This window comes from Anarrhichthys ocellatus, unplaced genomic scaffold (assembly GCF_004355925.1).
Source record: "Anarrhichthys ocellatus isolate YVR2014 unplaced genomic scaffold, GSC_Weel_1.0 scaffold27, whole genome shotgun sequence".
Lineage (NCBI taxonomy): Eukaryota > Metazoa > Chordata > Actinopteri > Perciformes > Anarhichadidae > Anarrhichthys > Anarrhichthys ocellatus.
The window spans coordinates 960,853-979,790 of record NW_022280057.1 but is presented as its reverse complement, the minus strand read 5'-3'; the positions used below and the strand labels follow the sequence as shown (position 1 = coordinate 979,790).

Below are 18,938 nucleotides of genomic sequence, written 5' to 3'. Positions count from 1 at the left end.
ACACACACACACACACACACACACACACACACACACACACACACACAGTTAGACAGTTACGTTAAAGGAATCTGCTCCCAGCTACTGTGGCTGACGAGAAGTAAACAAGCTTAAACTTGAGCCGATGCATGGCACGCAGTAAACAGACGGACATGAATGAGAATGAAAACATCAGGAAGTTTCACGACCAACACATTAATACGGAGAGACAATGAAGACGAGGGTAATGAGGCGAGGGAGAATTGTTTGCCAGAGGCTATATTTCTGATAGAGGGATGAAATGCATGTCACACACACACACACACACACAAAGGAAGGATGAGTGGAAGAAGAACAAAAAAATATATATATATACAGTATATAGAGAGAGAGAGAGAGAGAGAGAGAGAGAGAGAGAGACTTGGAAAGGAAATGATCAAGCTGTTTGTTTCAGATCTGACAGGTGGCAGAAAAATGGCGGAAGAGTTTTTTGTCTGCTTGTTGTCCTACACGGTATTGTGTGTGTACTATTTCCACTTATGGTGCGAGATGCCTGGTGGCCCTTTTCCGTTTCTAATCTATCCACAACACTTACAATACTGTGTGTGGGTGTGGGGACATGTGCACATGTGCGAGCCATTTTGACTTTATGAGTTCTGTATTTCCTAGCCCAGTTGTGTCTGGGTGATTTATTCAATGACACATGCAGTTGCAGTGAACTGGATTGGCCCTTAATGATCCGTCATGTCACTGGCAGAGGTTAGCGAGAGTGTCAGAGGAGGAAGAAGAAGAAGAAGGGAGAATGAGGACACAAAGCAATATGTGGAGAGGAGTGGGGAGAGAGGGCTCAACCTTTTCCCACTTACGCTGGTTTGATTAGCGCTCTCCTCGCTGCCTCCGTCGTCTTCCTTCGACGTCTCCAGCTGCAGCGCATTAGAGACATATGAGGGAAAAGAACCACAGAGAAAAAAAGAAGCTCAGCGCTAATGTCAGACTGACGAGGGGGCGAGCACAGCATGGCGTGCAAACACAGGCATCGTCTATTTTTAGAATAATGTCCAGAAATGTGCTGACTTTGAACAAACGGGGAAAACAAGAGACGCTCAACTACATTTGGATATAATTAACGTGAGCTATTAATTTTGCAACAATGAAAGACTTTGTGGGTTCGGATTTCCTGGGAATATATTGGTGCAGAGATAATTACTGTATTGTTCCATCAGACCAGTGCTCACAACCTTTCTGTTTGGAAGAACGCCCACAGCCCTGCACGGTGGGCTCCAGGTCCCTGTGCCTCCTCAACAGACAGGAAGTCTCTTTGTTCTGCAACATCTAGTATTAAGGTGGTGAACAGAGTCACGTCAAAGGGAAACTGAGCAATGTCCATGGGTAGTTGGCCTGTGGTAGCTGAAAGGTTATCGGTTATTCTGATGATTATTATATCACAAAATCTTAATTTCTATTTGATTAAATCAGCATAGCTACTCTACAATCTTTACAAACACCGCAATTAAATGTACAAGTACCCCTGGGTGGTAATCACAGGATTATCAACATCAAATGTATTGAGTCACCGTTTCAGAAAAGCTAAAGCGTCTCTGGTTCCAGCTTCTTAAACAGACGTATTTACTGCTTTTCTCTGTTTTGTGCCATTTGAATTGAGTATCTTTAGTTTTCGGACTGTTTTTTGGACAAAACCAGCAATTTTAAGAGACACCGTCTGTGGCCCTGGGGAACTACGATGAGCATTTTTCAGTATTTTCTAACATCTCCACACGAACATCAGTTCACTTGTTGGAGCACTCGGCTTGTGCCGGCTGTATAATGTCCTCTGTAGCTCTGAAGGGAGCTTTCGAAGTACTGACAGAACAACGTTGAGCTCAAGACTCTTAAACATCGACAGCGAGCCTGAAAAAAAAGCCTGGTGTGGCGTTTTAAAGACATTTACCAGACAAGAGTCACATTTAAAGACGCTGTTGCTTTGCATTGAGCATTTTCGGAGCTCGATTAATATTTCAGCCTCTGCCGGTTCGATTTTGACCAAGATCAATCAATAACAAAAATAATCATCAGTGCCAGCACTAAAATATATGTATGGAGAAAAAGTCACGAGGCGTTTGCTTTGATCACAATAGTAATAAGGTTCATGGCCTCAAGGACCTGCACTGGTGTCAATCCAGTAGTGTGTGATGACAGAAGGACCTGTGAAGGATAACTGATGGCATGAAGAGATCTCGTCAACGTGACAAATAACACAAAGCGACAGCTTATCTTCAGAGAAACCCTCACCCCAAAAATTGATTTCTCTTTCCTCCTTTAATGAGACTGCCTCTCATGATTCATGTTTGCCCACATGCAGGAATTTAATTAGCATATTTTCCCCGAGCTCGCAGTCATGGCGACACATTTCTAATCAAACTCATCACCATTAACGGGCTATTGACAACTCCGGTTGATGTGAGTGAAGAGACGCTTTAGCTAATTACAAATTCAGCTCTGCGTTACAGGAAACCTGCAGTACATTTGAAAGCCCACAGACAGCACACAGAGAGCCCCGCGTGGATTGAGAGCCTCTCGTTCGTATTATTATCCAATTTAATAGGCGGTTGAACCTGAGGCTCATCTCAATGGCAGCCCTTCCTCTCATTACACCAGGCCAGAAGGAACATTGACAAGCATTAGCACTTGAATCCTGGGAATAAGGGACAACACCTGAAACATTTGTAAACACGACACGCCTAACAGAGAAAAATGGCCCTTGAAAGCTGAAATTGTTTAATAAGACTGTAGATCACGCTGCATTGTATTTAGCAGCGTATACTCTTGTAGCGCAACAGCTCGCCTCTAATCAATTTCAGATGGAGCTTTGTCGGGGGAAAAACACGCCTCAATGTAAGCAACGCGTTCAATCAAATGACAAATGGGATGTTGGGATGGATGACTAATGCAGCAGGAGTGGCTCGAACAGACGGTGTGGCCGTGTGCAACAGCTCTGCGACGGCACCAGTGGTTCACATCTGTGCAATGTCTTCTGTAATACCTCCCCATGCGGCAATCACACTAATACCGTGCGCACGTATTGATCACGTGATATCTTGGCCAGAGCCGATGTAGCCCGCGGGACGAGATGTTGGGGAATCAGAGAGGAATGTGATTGGGTTGCTGGTCGTCAGTGTCACATGAAATCTCAGCTGCGAGACAAATATGGCAGCGATTTGACTGCGGTCGACCGTGCTCGATGTGTCTCTAGTTGTGAAATTAATGGATTTCTTCTGGTTCTTTTTACGTGGTCGCACTGAGAACAGAGGAGTTGACCAACAACAAAAGGAAGGAGCCAACATGTTTAGTTTCTATGTAATAATGGAGGGGTTTTGTAATAGATAATGTATTTTTTTAGGTATATAAAAATGTTGCGAGACGACTTTATGTACATCATTTTCTGTTACTGTGTGTATTTATCATGTTTTGTATGATTTGTACTTTTGTAATGGAAATTCCAGCGACAGCAGGCTGGTGCACCAGCTATGTTTTAGATAAGTTTGAACTAATTCTCAACGTAGAGTTAAGATCCAACTAAATCTTACTCCTCCACCGGGCACTCCTTACTAATGGATAGGTTGGCATTTTCCCACTTACATGCCCATATTTTTATTCCGGACATCGAAAAATTGCTTCCTAACATGCAAACGATACCATGTAAGTGATGAGGTGAGCCATCAAGTTGCATGTTTTTAACACCTCAAAACCCAAATGCATGATTTTATTTTTCTGCCAACGTACTAATAGATGAATCAACTCATCGGTTCAGCACTAAAGACATACAGTGGTGTAGCCAACACTGTAATTTATTACCTTTGTGAGACACTGTTGTGAACATGTTTGTGTGAACCGTCTATGAAGGTTTTTCACACTGATGCACAACAAACTTTGAAGAACAGAAAGAAAAACAACGTAAGTACACACAAAGAACCTAAAATAGTCCTTCAGATGATTATTGGTATGATTTCTACGAGAGGAATTATGCACAATAACCAGAGCAAAGTAAAGGGAAATCATTTTACTAGACTTAAAACGTGAAAGCTGCATCATAAACATTTTTGGAGGGAAATTAGAAACGAAACAGTCGATTAGACTCTGAGTTAAAGAAGAATGAAATGGGCTCCCTGGGAGGAAAATGGGAATCCAGAACATTGAAGTTGGAGAACGTCTGTCTCACTGCGGTAGGTCTTTTCTCTCAGTGTTAATATCACACAGATCGAACCCAAAATAGCTACTTTGGGATATCTGATGAGCTTTGAAATAAGTTTTAAACTAGTTCAAGTTATTGAGTCATTTCCTCGACCCAAAACTCCACATTACCACAATCACATCACGTCCTTTTGTTTATCGAGGATTTATTCCTCAAGTATCTTTCATGCGTGGAAACTAATTTCTTTCTTATTAAAGTGCAAATTAGATAATGTTCACTTTCAAGCAAAGAGAGTAACCCAGAAATGAACTTTCATATGTAAAAAAAAAAAAAAAAAGGAAACGTGGTAGATTCTTCCCCTCGCTTCGCTCTCAGGAAACCCAGCTGTGTAATGTGTGTTTTCTGTCAGACTAACCTGCATCACGTGCGTGTTTTGCAGGTTCTGGAGTCCTTCCTTCAGGTTCAGGACTTGGTTGTTCAGCTGCTGTTTGTCCTCAAAACTCTTCTCCAGCTCTGCCTCCCGCTGTTTTAATTCATCCCTCATTTTTAAGAGTTGCTGCAAAAACACAAAAAGGGGAGAACAGTAAGCCACAAATGCTAACTAGCCGTGAAAATACTAACCTACTGAAAGAGGAACAATCAGCCGTTCGTTTTATTAATATTTAGCATGTAATCCCTACACCGGTAATTACAACTTCAGCTCAAAAACAAAAAAGCAATTAGACACCGACATGAATAATATCTTCAATAAACATTTACTAAAGAGAAAACAGTTGTGTTAGGGTCTTATTCTATTCTGTTCCAATGAGTCCAAGAGGAATAATTTGCCAAATCATTTGCTTGTAATACACCAAAGAATCCCTCATTACACACAGATGAAAAACACAGTGAGAGAAGTAACGCTCATTGGGGTTTTATCCTCGCTTTGGGGCGACGCAGGAACTGGTGTTAGACAAAGCTTTGATCGGCAATTTATCTGCCGAACGCAGATGGAAAGATGCACCTCCTGCCGTGTTCATGTCAACAAAACAAGGGTCTTTGAGACACGGGGGGTCTTTACAGCCAGGGTTTTTTTGTTGCTAAACTACACATCGAGTGCCTTTGCGAGACACACACACACAATAATTCACAAACGAGGGAACAGGTTGCCAGCGCACGCCGATAATATTTCATTGCAATTTATGTGTCTGCGTGAAGCAACATGTGGACACCCCGGAAAGGCGAGGTATCCAATTTCAGTGCCGTCCAGTTCATTTAATCCGTTCCCCTAATCTTTCCATAAACACACCACGAGAGACGTAAGCTGCAAAGGTAATTACTCTCTGTGAGCAGAAATGAACAGCAGGGCATTAACGGATTCTCTTCTTAACATGAATCAATCATAATTTCCATTACCTGTGACAGCTCGCTAAGTGCGGACACTTGACAAATGCCAGAATGAGTCAATTTAGTAGTTCTTCGGTACTTAACGGTTAAGATTAAAGGGGTTGTTCTTTAGAAAGTGGAACGGTTGCAACATAAAGATTCAGTAGGGAAGAAAACAAGGTCACCAAAATCACACCATCTTCCTCAGCAGATGTTTGCAGAGTAGACGTGAAACTGTAGATGTTCAAATATTCCTTCTTTCCCCTTTCAAGGAAATACAGTCGGTGATGGATGTTCTTTCCTCCTCCATCTGCTTATGAAGATCTTGTGAAATGGGTGAAAGCTCCAGAAGATTGTTTCCCAGTTCAAGAAGGAACTTTGAACCACAGCTTAAGATGTTGATATTTTTATGAATTAATGAATTGTTCATATGACTCAATTTTCTCAAAGTTCAGATTTTCTAATATTTCATAATGTCAGAGATCGAATGCCTGTCTCTGCCTTCTATTGCTGTATCAGACAGACAGAGTCTCACACAGAGCAAGTTGTATCTTATGAATATATGGACTTGTTGCCAGTAAACCGTAGTACCAACCACTGAGAGGGGTTTAATTTGGGAATGGAAGACTGAAGAACCACATTCAGAACTAAGCATACAGTACATACTGTACTGAATGGTATTCGAGGCACATTTTCAAAGAAAGATCCACTCCATTTCATGATATTTCTTTGAATAAATGGTTTGAAATGGTTTTAATAGCCTTGGGTTTTGTGCACTATTCGAATCACAGCTCAAAACCCTCCAATCCCAAATAAAACCAATTCCAACTGCGAATAAATTTTCCGTTAACCAGAGTAAACCTGAAAAGATAATTATTTTAGCAGCTCTTCAGAAAAGACCAACAGCTGCTGCAGACAGCTGCACTTCTCTACTTGTGCCCGCACAGCACTCACTTTTAAAGTGCAGGGTCGTGAATAAATGACCGTCTTCTTGCATTGAAAACGCAATGGGATTAACCTGAGAGACTTTGTTCTTGAAAACATCCGGGTGCTTAACAGTTAGGAATAGAAGATTAAACCTATTGTTGGACAGACGATTGCGCGCGTGTAGATACCTTCTGCATGCCCTGCAGAGCCTGCTGCAGGAAGCTGAGCTGCTGAGAGTGCGTGTTGTCCTCCTCACTGCCGATTGGTTGGTTCTTTCCTTGTTCCTGTTTGAGCAGCTCCACCTCGTTCCTGTAGGCGTCCAGCTGGCAGCGCAGCGAGTCGTTCTCCTCCTTTAAGGCTTCTGCTTGGAAAACAGCTACAGGGAACAGAATGGAATATGATGTTTATCGTGTAAAACACTGCCACGGTTGACTGGGTCTCAGTTTCAGAGTGAGGCTTTTTTTTTTTATCAAATATTGAAGCTTGTATATCAGGTGACAATTGCGAGCAGATCTCTCACTGTTTATTTGAGAGCGGGCAAAGAAAGTAGGATGACAGGGTGGTGAGCATCTTAAAATTCAAAGCGTAATGGAGAAAGAGTAGAGCTCAGTTTGACTTTATGCAAATTTCCGGCATCTTGAAACACAAAATGACAAATGTCCTCTTGATATATGCGTCTGCTGCTAAATATGTCTCTGCCCTACTCTGCAGGACAGAAAAAGATCTCTCTCTAGAACAGCATCAAAGTATCCGTGGGTTTAATTCATTAAGACTCATCTAATCAGCTTCATCGGGACTGTAGCTCTACTTTGAGATGATTGATAAATATTGTTTTTGTTTCACAAATTCACTTCTGCTCTGACCGGCTTCTTCTACATAGCAGCAGTGGCCAAACTCACGGATATTGGAGTATTAGTGAGAGTCTGATGTTTGTTTAGAGCAAATATTGAGGCTATGGTTTTAAGAAGAATTTGAAGCGGGAATAGAGAAAAGAACTGGAACCAGCTGCTCTCTCCACTTCACAACTTTATTGACAGCGGCCTAGCAAGCAACTCCACAACTGTCATCAGATATAAATTTAAAAGTTCTGAAATCTTGAATACGGATTTTCGGCGGAAAAAACACCCTTTTCTGACCCGAGACCCACTCGATTCAAACCAGTGAGAACAGCAGAGCCAAAACAAACCGAGGACACAAATCCGGAAATCTTTCTTGTGAAACCGAAATTGTTCTTCACACATCTACCCAATGAAAAAAAAGGAAGCAAAATGTCAAGGTACCATGCTGGCAAGCTATCTGTAAATTGTTATTTTGATATTCAATCCGTGTCAGATAATCAAACATAGACTCCCAGAGTGTTTTGTCCAATAGCTCCCTACTGGACATTTAACCTGACCTATTGAGCAAAGAGACGAGACAGTGGGAGTTATTACTATTTGAAACCTGCTCAGCTCCAGAGATGTCCAGTATTATCAGCTCTGCTCTCCTCCTGTGGGCCTTGAGGGGCGAAGCTCTTTGGAAAAGTGAAATACACTGACTGGAGTGGGGAGATAAGCCCCATCCTCTGTGTGTGTGTGTGTGTGTGTGTGTGTGTGCATGACTGCGTGTCTGGTTAGGTTTTGTGTGGGTGTTCATGAGTGCTGCCTGCAGTCTATCATGGAGGACCGTTGGCAGTGTTAATGAACTCTTGCTGGGCGAGTGTGTGTACGCGTCCACGCTGTGTTTGTGTGTACTTTTCTCCCAGCAAAATGAGGGTATGAGGTGAGAAGAGTATTGATCTGGGAGCCTCATCAACTTGGTGTGAGGGGATGTCAACCGCTTGGCCAGATTCAGAGCAATTCCCCTTCTGTTACATAACAGGCGGCGCTATCGACCTGCAGATATCCACGAGCGTGCGTGTGCACGCGCACACACACATCTACAGGCACACAGTCTCGCACACAAGCGGTTCTTTTGCTTTCTATTCTGTACATGAGTCACACGCAGAGCATTGATTTACTTTTTAAGAGGCTGCATTCAAAACACAGGTGTTTTCAGCAGGCCTGGTTGATGTGTAAACATGCCCCTTTGCTAAAAGGTTAGTGAGTAAAGGGGGTGTTAACAGTCAGCCTGTTGACACAAATAACAAAGTGTCACATTAACACCCGTCACCTCTGCCAATCCTGTTGCATCGAGTGGAATGACAGGTCTTTACCGGCAATGCTAATTGCTGATATAGAAATTAAATATAGCAAGGCTGCAAAAGAGAAGGGGCCGAGCTGACGACTGTATTTACATACATGTGCATGCTGATTAGAGAAGCTGTCACATTAGCTTGGAATGATTATAAGGCGAGAAGAAAGAGTGTGTGAAGAGAGCGTAACGGCACGAAACACAAGGCGAGAGACAAGCGTACATGTGGTGGTGACGGATGCAGCATGTTGCCCAGGCGACTGCTCTAGACTTATGGGTTATTGTAATGGCGGTGGAGAGATTAGGAGCGCCGTTAGTTTTTGTTGCTTCAGCGAACACAAAGAGACTCCTTTGAGGGAGAAGCAGAGGATTATGGCACTTCAGCGGTACCCCGATCTGATATTAGACAGCAGCTGGCAGGTGTGGACAGATTCACGTACACGCACGGAGGTGTGTGCATCACAAGGGGGACTGGGTTGGATGTCATTTAGTAGTCATGTTCAACATTGACTCAGTAAAGCGTGCTTGGCGTCAGCATTTTGATGTACTTTGAATGTGTTTTTCTATTCATGCGGCGTTTGTCAGATGCTCGGGGGATGATTACTGTCATGTCAGTCAAACACAGCCGTCTCCCCCGTTTATTTAACATTCTCGGCGTTCATCCCCTGAAGATCTTGATCAGCGCATGTTGACAGACGTGTTGAACTGTAAATACGTGCATGCATATGCATACCCGAGTCCTCCGAGTCCTTGCTGTCAGGGGAATCCTCCATGTCATCGTCCGACATCTCCATCTCCTCCTCTCGCCTGATGCCCATCAGCTGTTCGCTGTGCATGTTTCTAATCTCCTGCAAGACACAACCGACAAGATGGGAGGGTCAGAACGGCAAACACTCACGGCTGATGCACGTTTTTAGCAGGTGCTAGGAGTAGAAGGATCATCAGTGAGGCCCCCTCTTTCATTTCAAAGCTAAGCATTAGCTGTGAGGAATACCTATAACAGATCAGTAGAGGACAAAGCAGTGCAGATGAATCAGAGCTGGAGCTACATTCCTCTGGCACAGGGATAGGGCACATGGTAGCACAAATATAGCCAGACCCCACAGTTTTGTACTTCGCCGTTCTTGTTTCTTGGGAGAAATCGTTCACATTCAGGCAGCTAAAATACACGATACGTGTGTGACAACAACAACACCTCCTGTCAAAAATGTCAAAAGCACCATCACGTCAGGAAACACAGATTTAAGATGACAAGGCATGAAATGTGTCTTTGAGCATATTCTGTTTACAATGTGTGCTGTTGGTTTTTCTACACCCACATCTGGAAACCCACAGCAGTAACTGTAAAACACCACTCTTATCAGTTTCATTTTACCCTTACAGGCAGAATAACTAATGACTTTATCCATCTCGAGACCAGTAACCAGAAGCAGGTTTCAAAATGGTTTAAAGATTAAGGTCAAACCGATGGACTGGATTGGCTGTATATAAGACCAAACCCTTCAGGTCCGTGTCCAGAGAATCCTGGTGATGCTTTACACACAGTAGACGGTCCATGATAAGCCCAAACCATGAACACACGGACGAAGCGATCGCTCCGCTTTCATTCCCTGTTGTGAGCAGATGTTTAGCTACAGTAGCAAACAGTGTTTCTATTAAAAACAAGAGGTCTTATGATAATGAAGCAGGAGAATCAAGCGCACAGTGCTGTCAAGAGACACAGACCGATACCCATTTTCCACTCAGGGGCTTGAAGGTCTCAGAAAAACGTCCACGCAAACACAAGTAGACCACGGACATTGAGGTCAGGGTCAGACAAACACGTTCACATGTCGAAGAAAAATAATAAAACAGCAAGAAAAACTTAATTTCTGCGTTTCATTAGAACAAAACTTGGTAACACTTTGTAATAACTACACACTATGAAGCATTAGTTAAGTATGAGTAAACACTTAATTCATCATTTATAAAGCATTGTTCCTAAATTAATAATTCATTAGTATGCAGTTCATAAGTTATAAATGTTTTATTCTTGATTAATAAGCCCATCTATTATGCGTTTCATTATTGTGTTTTCATACTTTATAAATGATGGATTCCCCATTTGTAAATGAAGTATTATATATTTTACAAACTAATTATTAAGAAGTTGTAGATGATTAATAAGATAATTTATAAAGTGTTAGTAAATGATGAATAACTTATTTAGATGTACATTATTCATGCATTTATATATATAATGATTTAGATATACACTAGTGGTTAGGGACTATGTTAATATATGCTTTATAAACGCATATTAATACTGCAACCATGATTAATTCATGATTTATTAAGGTAGTTACTACTCGTTAGTAAAGTGTTTTGTGTGACCTCATCTAAAGTGAGGACTATTTATGCCTTACAAAGCATTTATAAATGACATTGAAGGGCCAGCAGTGCCTCAAGACACATCATTTTTGAACAGAAAAGGCAAATAAGGCTAGCTGGATGCTCATCCTCCATAATGTGTAACGTTACATGCCAGCAAACTAAGAAACAAACAGACGGGCATTGGAGAACCGTCAGCAATCATTCTTTCTGGCCCGGATCCGCGCGTCCTTTCAACTTAGGTCGGAGTTTTAGATCGCGTAAGTGCATGTTCTGGAATAGAATTAGATTGTTGACGTGTCACAAAGACCTTTAGTCTTGCCTCTGCCATAGTTGTGTCATATGCAAGATTCATTTCCCAGGCTTCTCGGGGAGAGACAGTCGCGTCTCTTAACTCCTGCATGATGACATGTCGCTGTGTTGGGCTGCTGTTTCAAGAGTGTCGATGGAGGGCGGTCTGTATTTAAATCATGTGCCAACATGCGTTAGGGTACTTCGCATTAACTTAGAGAGCTTTGCTTATAGGAGTGATATTTTGAAATATAGTATTTATAATCATACAGTTGTAAAATAATTAACTATGTCCAATGTTGGGATTTACTCTAACCTCCTACATTAGGACAGTGTCTTTATGCTATCATTCACTAACAGGTTATGGATCATATTTATATCTGGCACTGGTCATTGGCCACTGCTGCTGTTGTGGCACATGCATCAAGAGATTCCATGGCTGCTTGTTCTGATGCTGTCGGTGAGCGTTTGAACTGTCGGGGAGAGACAGTTCTTACATCCTGCATGGTTCGCTGTGTTGGTCAACAGGCTGCTGTCAGTGTTAATAATGGGCGGTCAGTCTTCTTCCTCAAGTATGTCATGTGTTAGTCTGTGTGAGGGTACTACCAGTGTCAATGTAAGATGATGGGGTAATATACTCTCACCAAACTCCTGTCGTGTAATCCAGTAGCATATCTGACCTGTAACATTGGATTCAAAATATGTCCGTTAGCACTTTTTTTTAAAATTTGGCTTAGTATGTTTGGTGACACCATGATAATTTAAGGATTACCAAATCCTTTTTAATGGATTTTTAATGGTTTTTATGCTCTCATTCTCACTCTTTGTGCTTTCTCTCCTCGCGGTACCATTAACGCACATTACTGACTTTGCTCCTTCCCCGGAGTCTCTGTGCTTTTCCACCTCGCAGGTTTCCATGGATCCTGGTGATACCTGGACCCTGGTCTTGCCTCCTGCCGTGGCTCTGTCGTGTACATTGAATGTGTTGTAACTCTGTAAATGTTGTTCATTCTGTACACATGACATCTATTGCACTTCTGTCCATCCTGGGAGAGGGATCCCTCCTCTGTTGCTCTCCCACAGGTCTCTTCCTCTTTTCTCCCTGTTAAAGGGGTTTTTGGGGGAGTTTTTCCTGTTCCGATGTGAGGGTCCTGGGACAGAGGATGTCGTATGTGTACAGATTGTAAAGCCCTCTGAGGCAAATTTGTGATTTGTGATTTTGGTCTATACAAAAATAAATTGAATTGAATTTAACCTGCGCCTACTGTTTTCAACAACTCCACAGAAGACACCTGGACAGCTCTGAGGCAATAACTAATTAGTGCCATATATATAGTAACAACGTCTCTGTGTAGTCAACAACTGTCAAATCAAATAAAGAAAGTACACATCAATTATATTTTAACAATTATTATTCTCAGTTTTCCAATTTAACTGGATGGATTATAAATAATATATAGAAATACATAAATAATGCATTTCAAAAAATAATGGCTCCATCTAAAAATACCCTTTTACACATCATTTCTGTATTTAAGTACACGGCTGTGAAAATACGTAATTATAAAGATAGTTACCTAAATACAGTAAATCATCTGAATCTTGGTATAATGCTGGCTGTGTTTATTGGAGGTTGTTTTAAATGTCTGTTAGATCAAATGTATTAAGAGTCTATTTAGATGTACAGAAATATCACATGGCATTTCTGCTTATGTTCATAACGACATCTTGGCCAGATGAATGTAATGGCAACCTTTATATTCCAAATGAGATGTTAGCACAGCGCTCACTCACTTTAACTCGCTAAAGGACGAGACAGGCTGAGGAGAACGTTTGTTCTGTCTTTGCTCTGTACTGCATTGTGGCTATAGGAATACATCATTGCTGTGCTGTGTTGTAAGATTGACAATAAAACAATGAATTCCATTTGGTCGTTGATGAAAAGGTTAGGATGCTTGAAATAAGAAATTCTGACTTTGACAAAGCCGTTTTGTACTTGTCAGTGGTGATCAAACAGCCTTATAATTATGGGAATTCTAGTTTCAAGCATTAACTTGCTCAGAACCAGTAATACAATCTCAGTAACAAGTTATAATACCTTATTAAGATAATTAAGGACTGAAACGCTTGAAACAAGTGAAATGCTCGAACATAAAAACTGTAAGAAGAAATATCTTGTCAGACAAAAACCAAGCATATATTGCCTTGATTTAAGATATATGCTTGGTTAAAATGAATAATTAAATAAGTAAATGTAAACTAATAGGCAAAGCTCCTGGTTAGCTCCAGTCGTACATTTACAAATGTTTTATATACAGCCATGTTCTCCTGAAGGAGAATGTCTTTGTTTGTTTGTTTCTTACATGAATTAATGGCTGAGAGGTTTGTATTTAACAGTATATTCTTTGCATCTTGCAATAAATATTGATATGTTCTTGATCACTTTGTGTTGTGTCTATTTGCCTGTTCTGTTCAAAAACTATGTGTCTTGAGGCACTGCTGGCCTTTCAATGTCATTTATAAATGCTTTGTAAGGCATAAATAGTCCTCACTTTAGATGAGGTCACATAAAACACTTTACTAACGAGTAGTAACTACCTTAATCAATCATGAATTAATCATGAATTGCAGTATTAATATGTGTTTATAAAGCATATATTAACATAGTCCCTAACCACTAGTGTATATCTAAATCATATATATAAATGCATGAATAATGTCCATCTAAATAGGTTATTCATCATTTACCAACACTTTATAAACTATCTTATTAATCATCTACAACTCCTTAATAATTGGTTTGTAAAATATATAATACTTCATTTACAAATGGGTAATCCATCAATAACGAAACACGTAATAGACAAGCTTATTAATCAAGAATAAAACATTTATAACTGTTATGAACTGCATACTAATGAATTATTAATGTAGGAACAATGCTTTATAAATGATGAATTAAGTGTTTACTCATACTTAACTAATGCTTCGTATTGTGTAGTTATTATAAAGTGTTACCCAAAACTTCAAAATACTTTAAAATGTTCTCATGCTCTGAAAATGTAACTTTCCATTATCTAGACGTTATATCTCTAAAAGAATATCTCGTCACTATACTATTATTGAAGCGATGATAAGCAATAATACTGAATTATCGCGGTCCTGGCTGAAAAAGACATTGACTAACGCTTTACTGGGTAGTGTAGACGACGCGTCACCTTCTATAACGAGTTCAGCCAGTTAGGAAATTAGCCAACCATTGTTTGGGTTGATAACATTGTTAAAATATGACTTTACTCACCTTTAGTAACTCCACAGTCTTAATAAAGCCTACATGATATATTTCACAGACAAGGATATCTGTCATCTAGTTAGCAACATAAATACTAAATACATAATAAAGTTAAAAAGGGTTAAGAGTTCTCACTTTACAAGTTTACCAAGTTGGTATTGAAACACATTTATATAAACACCACCAGTGGACAGAGACACAAGTGCTCCATCAATGAAAGAGAACAACAGGCTGAAAGATAATGCTAAGAAGCTCAGAAACTGCCCAAGAGTAAACAAACTTACAAACATCTGTCAGCTGACGTTATCATCTCGAGCCCATGGCAGAGGTCAAACAGGTACTCCGCACGCACGCACGCACACGCACACACAGAGACAGATCGAGCGAGGCAGCTGTTGTCTGATTCTGCCTGCGAGCTGCAGCGACTCAGCGCCGCTGCTTGTTCCTCCATATTTCACCTCCGGGCCAGAGAATCATACTGAATATACAATATGACTGAGAGTGAAACTGGCTGCCTATTTGATGACGAACTACCCCTGAGCAACTGCACTTACTTACCTATGCCCTTTACACTGGCCAGTGGCTGCCAGTGCAATGCGCTGCAGCCTTTCTGTGATCAGTGTGAAAATAAACCTGCATTGAGCCATATGTCTGATTTTGAGTCAAATCCCTCAGTGTAATGTAAAAGAATGACCAGTTTGTGCAGACGGTCACTGAGAATTAGCACCCACCTCTGCAGCTCGATGCAGCATTCACACAGAATGTATGGTCGGGTCTCTCAGCTCTTATTACTCCCACATATAAAACCAAAGGCAGACAAGCTGAGTGTGCTCTATCAGCCCAGCGATAAATGACAGAGAGCTGAAGTAAACAACCAGCATCCAGCAAGCCGAGTCACATATTTTTGCTCAGTAGTTGGCGGTGACCAAACCCAAAAAGGTGAGTGAATATTGGATCAACTGGATGAGCCTCACAAGGCTGTGTTTTCTATGTTTGATGAAGATTTATTCACGCAGGGTAAACAAGCTGTAAATAACTTATCAATACCTTAAAAAATTGCTGGGGCTTATCGAACACCTGCTTATTTATACATCCAGAAGACACAGAGTAACATTGAAATTAATTTGGAGTCATGATGAAGTCCAATATTCAACCCCTTTTTTACCTTTGACTTCTGAGGGAAATACTGGTCTCTGTTGCTGCTAAATGCTCCATTAAGTTCACCAGCTAGTTGCTAACTCCAACAGCTGCATGCTGTTGCTAGAAACAATGCTGAGCAAGTGAGAGCGGAGAGAGTGAACCTAAAGGGACGTAAAACTAAAATGCTGTGTCGAGCTGAGGTTGATTGCAGAGTCAGGTGATAATTGTCTGTGAGTTTGTCACTGTGAACGGCCCCCTTTGACATACAAGTAGTGATTTGATCTATTGTAAATATAAAAATATTGATTATGCTGGCTAGGTGGAAAAAATACGAGTCGGTTAATCTATATTTCCTTTCCTTTGGGAAAGGTTTCGTTTCTACCAGTTAGTTGTGACCTCACATATCTTCTGATTCTGGGCTGTTTCCCTACTGTGCATAAACTCACTTAAACACCAACAGACGGCTCCAGAGAGAGACAGACTCAATTTGGGCCAGTGCTGAACCTTTTGCTTCCAAATGACTTCATCTGTCTGTTTGCTTCTCACTCTGAGACACAAACACTTGTAAAACACAGTGTGGTGTCACTCTGAATGGCAATAAAGTCTATTCTCACGGCTATAATTAAGTGTAAAGTAGCTGGAAGAGAAACACTACAAAGAATGTTCGAACCAGGATGTCTTTTAAAGGAGTTTTTTTCTAAATGGAGGACATATTCTGCAGTGGAGCGCCCAGCCATAGTGGTCTCTTTCGCTTGAATCTACGGTCATGCTGTACTCCCTGGTGTAGGCAGTGTGTATACAGTAACTCTTTAAAGGAATTAAGAAAAAAGAATGATAAAATCACTCTGGTACCCACATAATAGATTTGAACACTTGCTACTGTGTTTGTACAGAGGAGAATAGATCCCTGAGAGACCCTCAAGGTCTGAGCATTAAACCAACAAGCTTTCCAACACCTACCTTTAAAAGAGACGTTTTTGTACAAGTTGATTGCTGCTTCACCTTAAATCTGTTGGTTTTGTATATTGATATTCAAAGAAACTTACCAATCACACATGAGTCCATTAGACCCAGGACTGTACCACAATCCAGACCCTCCATTACATACAATGCGGCATCATGCTAATTACTGTAATGCTCAATTTGGCGGAGAAAAAAAAAAAGAAGGCTCATTTGTTTTCAAACCTAGTAGCAGTGTGAATTGAAATGAATACGCTTTTATGTCTCAAGATATTCCTCCTCGCTCATCCACTCAGAAAACCTTCCGATTCGTTGGTGCAGGGGGAGAAGGCTTGTACGGATTTACCTGTGTGCAGGACACTCACCCAGCAGCTTGTATCCAATGGGGAGGGCAGTGGTGGAGGGAGGGGCACACCTGGGTGTGTCCCTATCTCACAATGGCTGGAGTGAGCAGGTACCTTTTCTGTATCCTAGCTTCATTCAAAGTACTTACTGTAACAAGGAGTCTGCTCTTTTGACTTCTGATTTGACCTGTTTCCCCCCCCCTCTCTTGTATGAATTTGAGTATAATTATGTAGCCCTAATGTAATATCTATCTATCTATTTAAAAAAAACAGAACTTCATAAGAGTAAAGAGGGAGACAGCCGTTGAACAGAATGGGATGAGGTCTAAATATCAATAAATCAGTTGAACCACAGATAGAAATCAAAGTGTACTAACCTCTGCTTGTTTGCGCCACATGTCCAGGTTCTTGCGCTGAGCTTTGGAGAAATGGTCCCATGCCTTTTGTTTGGAAGCAGCTTGGAATACAGACACAATCTGCTCAACTGTGGCGGGATGCAGGGAAGGACCAGAGACCATCCAGAGACAGAGAGAGAAAGAAAGACAGAGGGCAGGTGGGAAGGAGCAGAGGAGTGAGAAAGTGTTGTCAACTAGGGATGTAAAGAACTGTGTGTGTGTGTGCGCGTGTGTGTGTGTGTGTGTGTTTATATATGTGTGTGTGTGAAAGCGTGTGATCTACTTACCAGCTGATGCCAGTGCATCATCTCATGGATGGTTGGTCTGATAGTTCCCACGCGCAAAACTTAAACAACTTAAATAAATCATACATGTTCCCAACATATTTAGCGTATAGTAATAAAGCCCTTGGACACTGTAGCTCTGCTAATATACTGACATAATATTTATCAGCCAGTGGCCCGGCTCTACACTGGCGTTTCCTCTAGTGCCACCATGAAGGGTGGTTTTAAATAAAATGTCTTAATAACTAAAGGATGGTTTGCCTGAAAATGTAGTAGAGCTATTCATGTCCTTCTTAAGATGAGTAGTAATAAAAACTTTGATAATAACTATTATCCCTGACTATTCTTTTAAAACCACCATTTCATCTTTCAAATACGACTCATACTGTTGTTTGACCAAACATCTGCAAAACCAATGACATTCCCATTAGCCTCATCTGTACTGTGTCACAAATATTAGCAAGCTAACGCTAATGAACTAAGAGAGTGAACGTGGCAAACGTTGTGCGTGCTGAACAACAGCAGGTTAACAAAGACTTGCTGTGATTAAAACAGGCTCGCCGAGCGGTTAGCGTGGGTGCAGACGCTTTGTCTCGTTAAATATTTAATCAACGAGGGACTTTTTGCTAGGCAACTGGCAGATGGCAAAAATAACCTACTTCACGCGTGCCACTTTTGACCACTGTGCAGCTCCACTACAGCAGAGGGCTGTTAAGAATCTTGCTCAAGGACACTTATTAAAGTGGCATAGTGTTCCTGATTTGCTTTCCCCATGCAGATTTCTCTTTTTATTTTTAAAGCAAACGTCAGTCAGCTTCAAGCCTCGCTAGTGCAGATGTAACGGCAGAACGACTGAGCTGAGCGAGCTTCTTTGGGTCAGAGATTGGTATTAGGACCATTAGGAAGTCCGAGGTTTCCACTGTTCCTAAATGTGATGTGAACAATGACGGCTGCTCTGCGTCTGTATAGTCTGGGTCAGATAGGATCTTAGCTGCAATGTATTGATATAGCCATTGCCCTTTCAGCTATCCCTTGTCATGTGGGTGGTCATGGAGGAGTGTATGGGAGGTCTGTGTATCCCAGAGGTCCTAACGTACACGGATAGGGGGCGGGTCAATATGAACGCCAGCAGTGTGCGTGTGCTTGCAGAGCGGTGAGAGAGAGAGAGAGCGAGAGAGAGAGCGAGAGAGAGAGAGAGAGAGAGAGAGAGAGAGAGAGAGAGAGAGAGAG

The 18,938-nt window shown here is 41.4% G+C and overlaps 1 protein-coding gene across 3 annotated transcripts in view; it reads right to left on the bottom strand.

Annotated features, from left to right (window-relative positions):
• Positions 1 to 18,938, bottom strand: part of LOC116391746 (ecto-NOX disulfide-thiol exchanger 2-like) — a 156,518-nt gene that overhangs the window by 6,589 nt on the left and 130,991 nt on the right. For all 3 annotated transcript variants that reach the window (XM_031862608.1, XM_031862609.1, XM_031862610.1), the window contains 5 exons: positions 17,407 to 17,513; positions 9,366 to 9,480; positions 6,649 to 6,836; positions 4,584 to 4,724; positions 846 to 902 (listed from right to left, as the gene is read on the bottom strand). In XM_031862608.1, the coding sequence (XP_031718468.1) occupies positions 846 to 902; positions 4,584 to 4,724; positions 6,649 to 6,836; positions 9,366 to 9,480; positions 17,407 to 17,513 (608 nt within the window). The remainder of the gene's footprint in view (positions 1 to 845; positions 903 to 4,583; positions 4,725 to 6,648; positions 6,837 to 9,365; positions 9,481 to 17,406; positions 17,514 to 18,938) is intronic.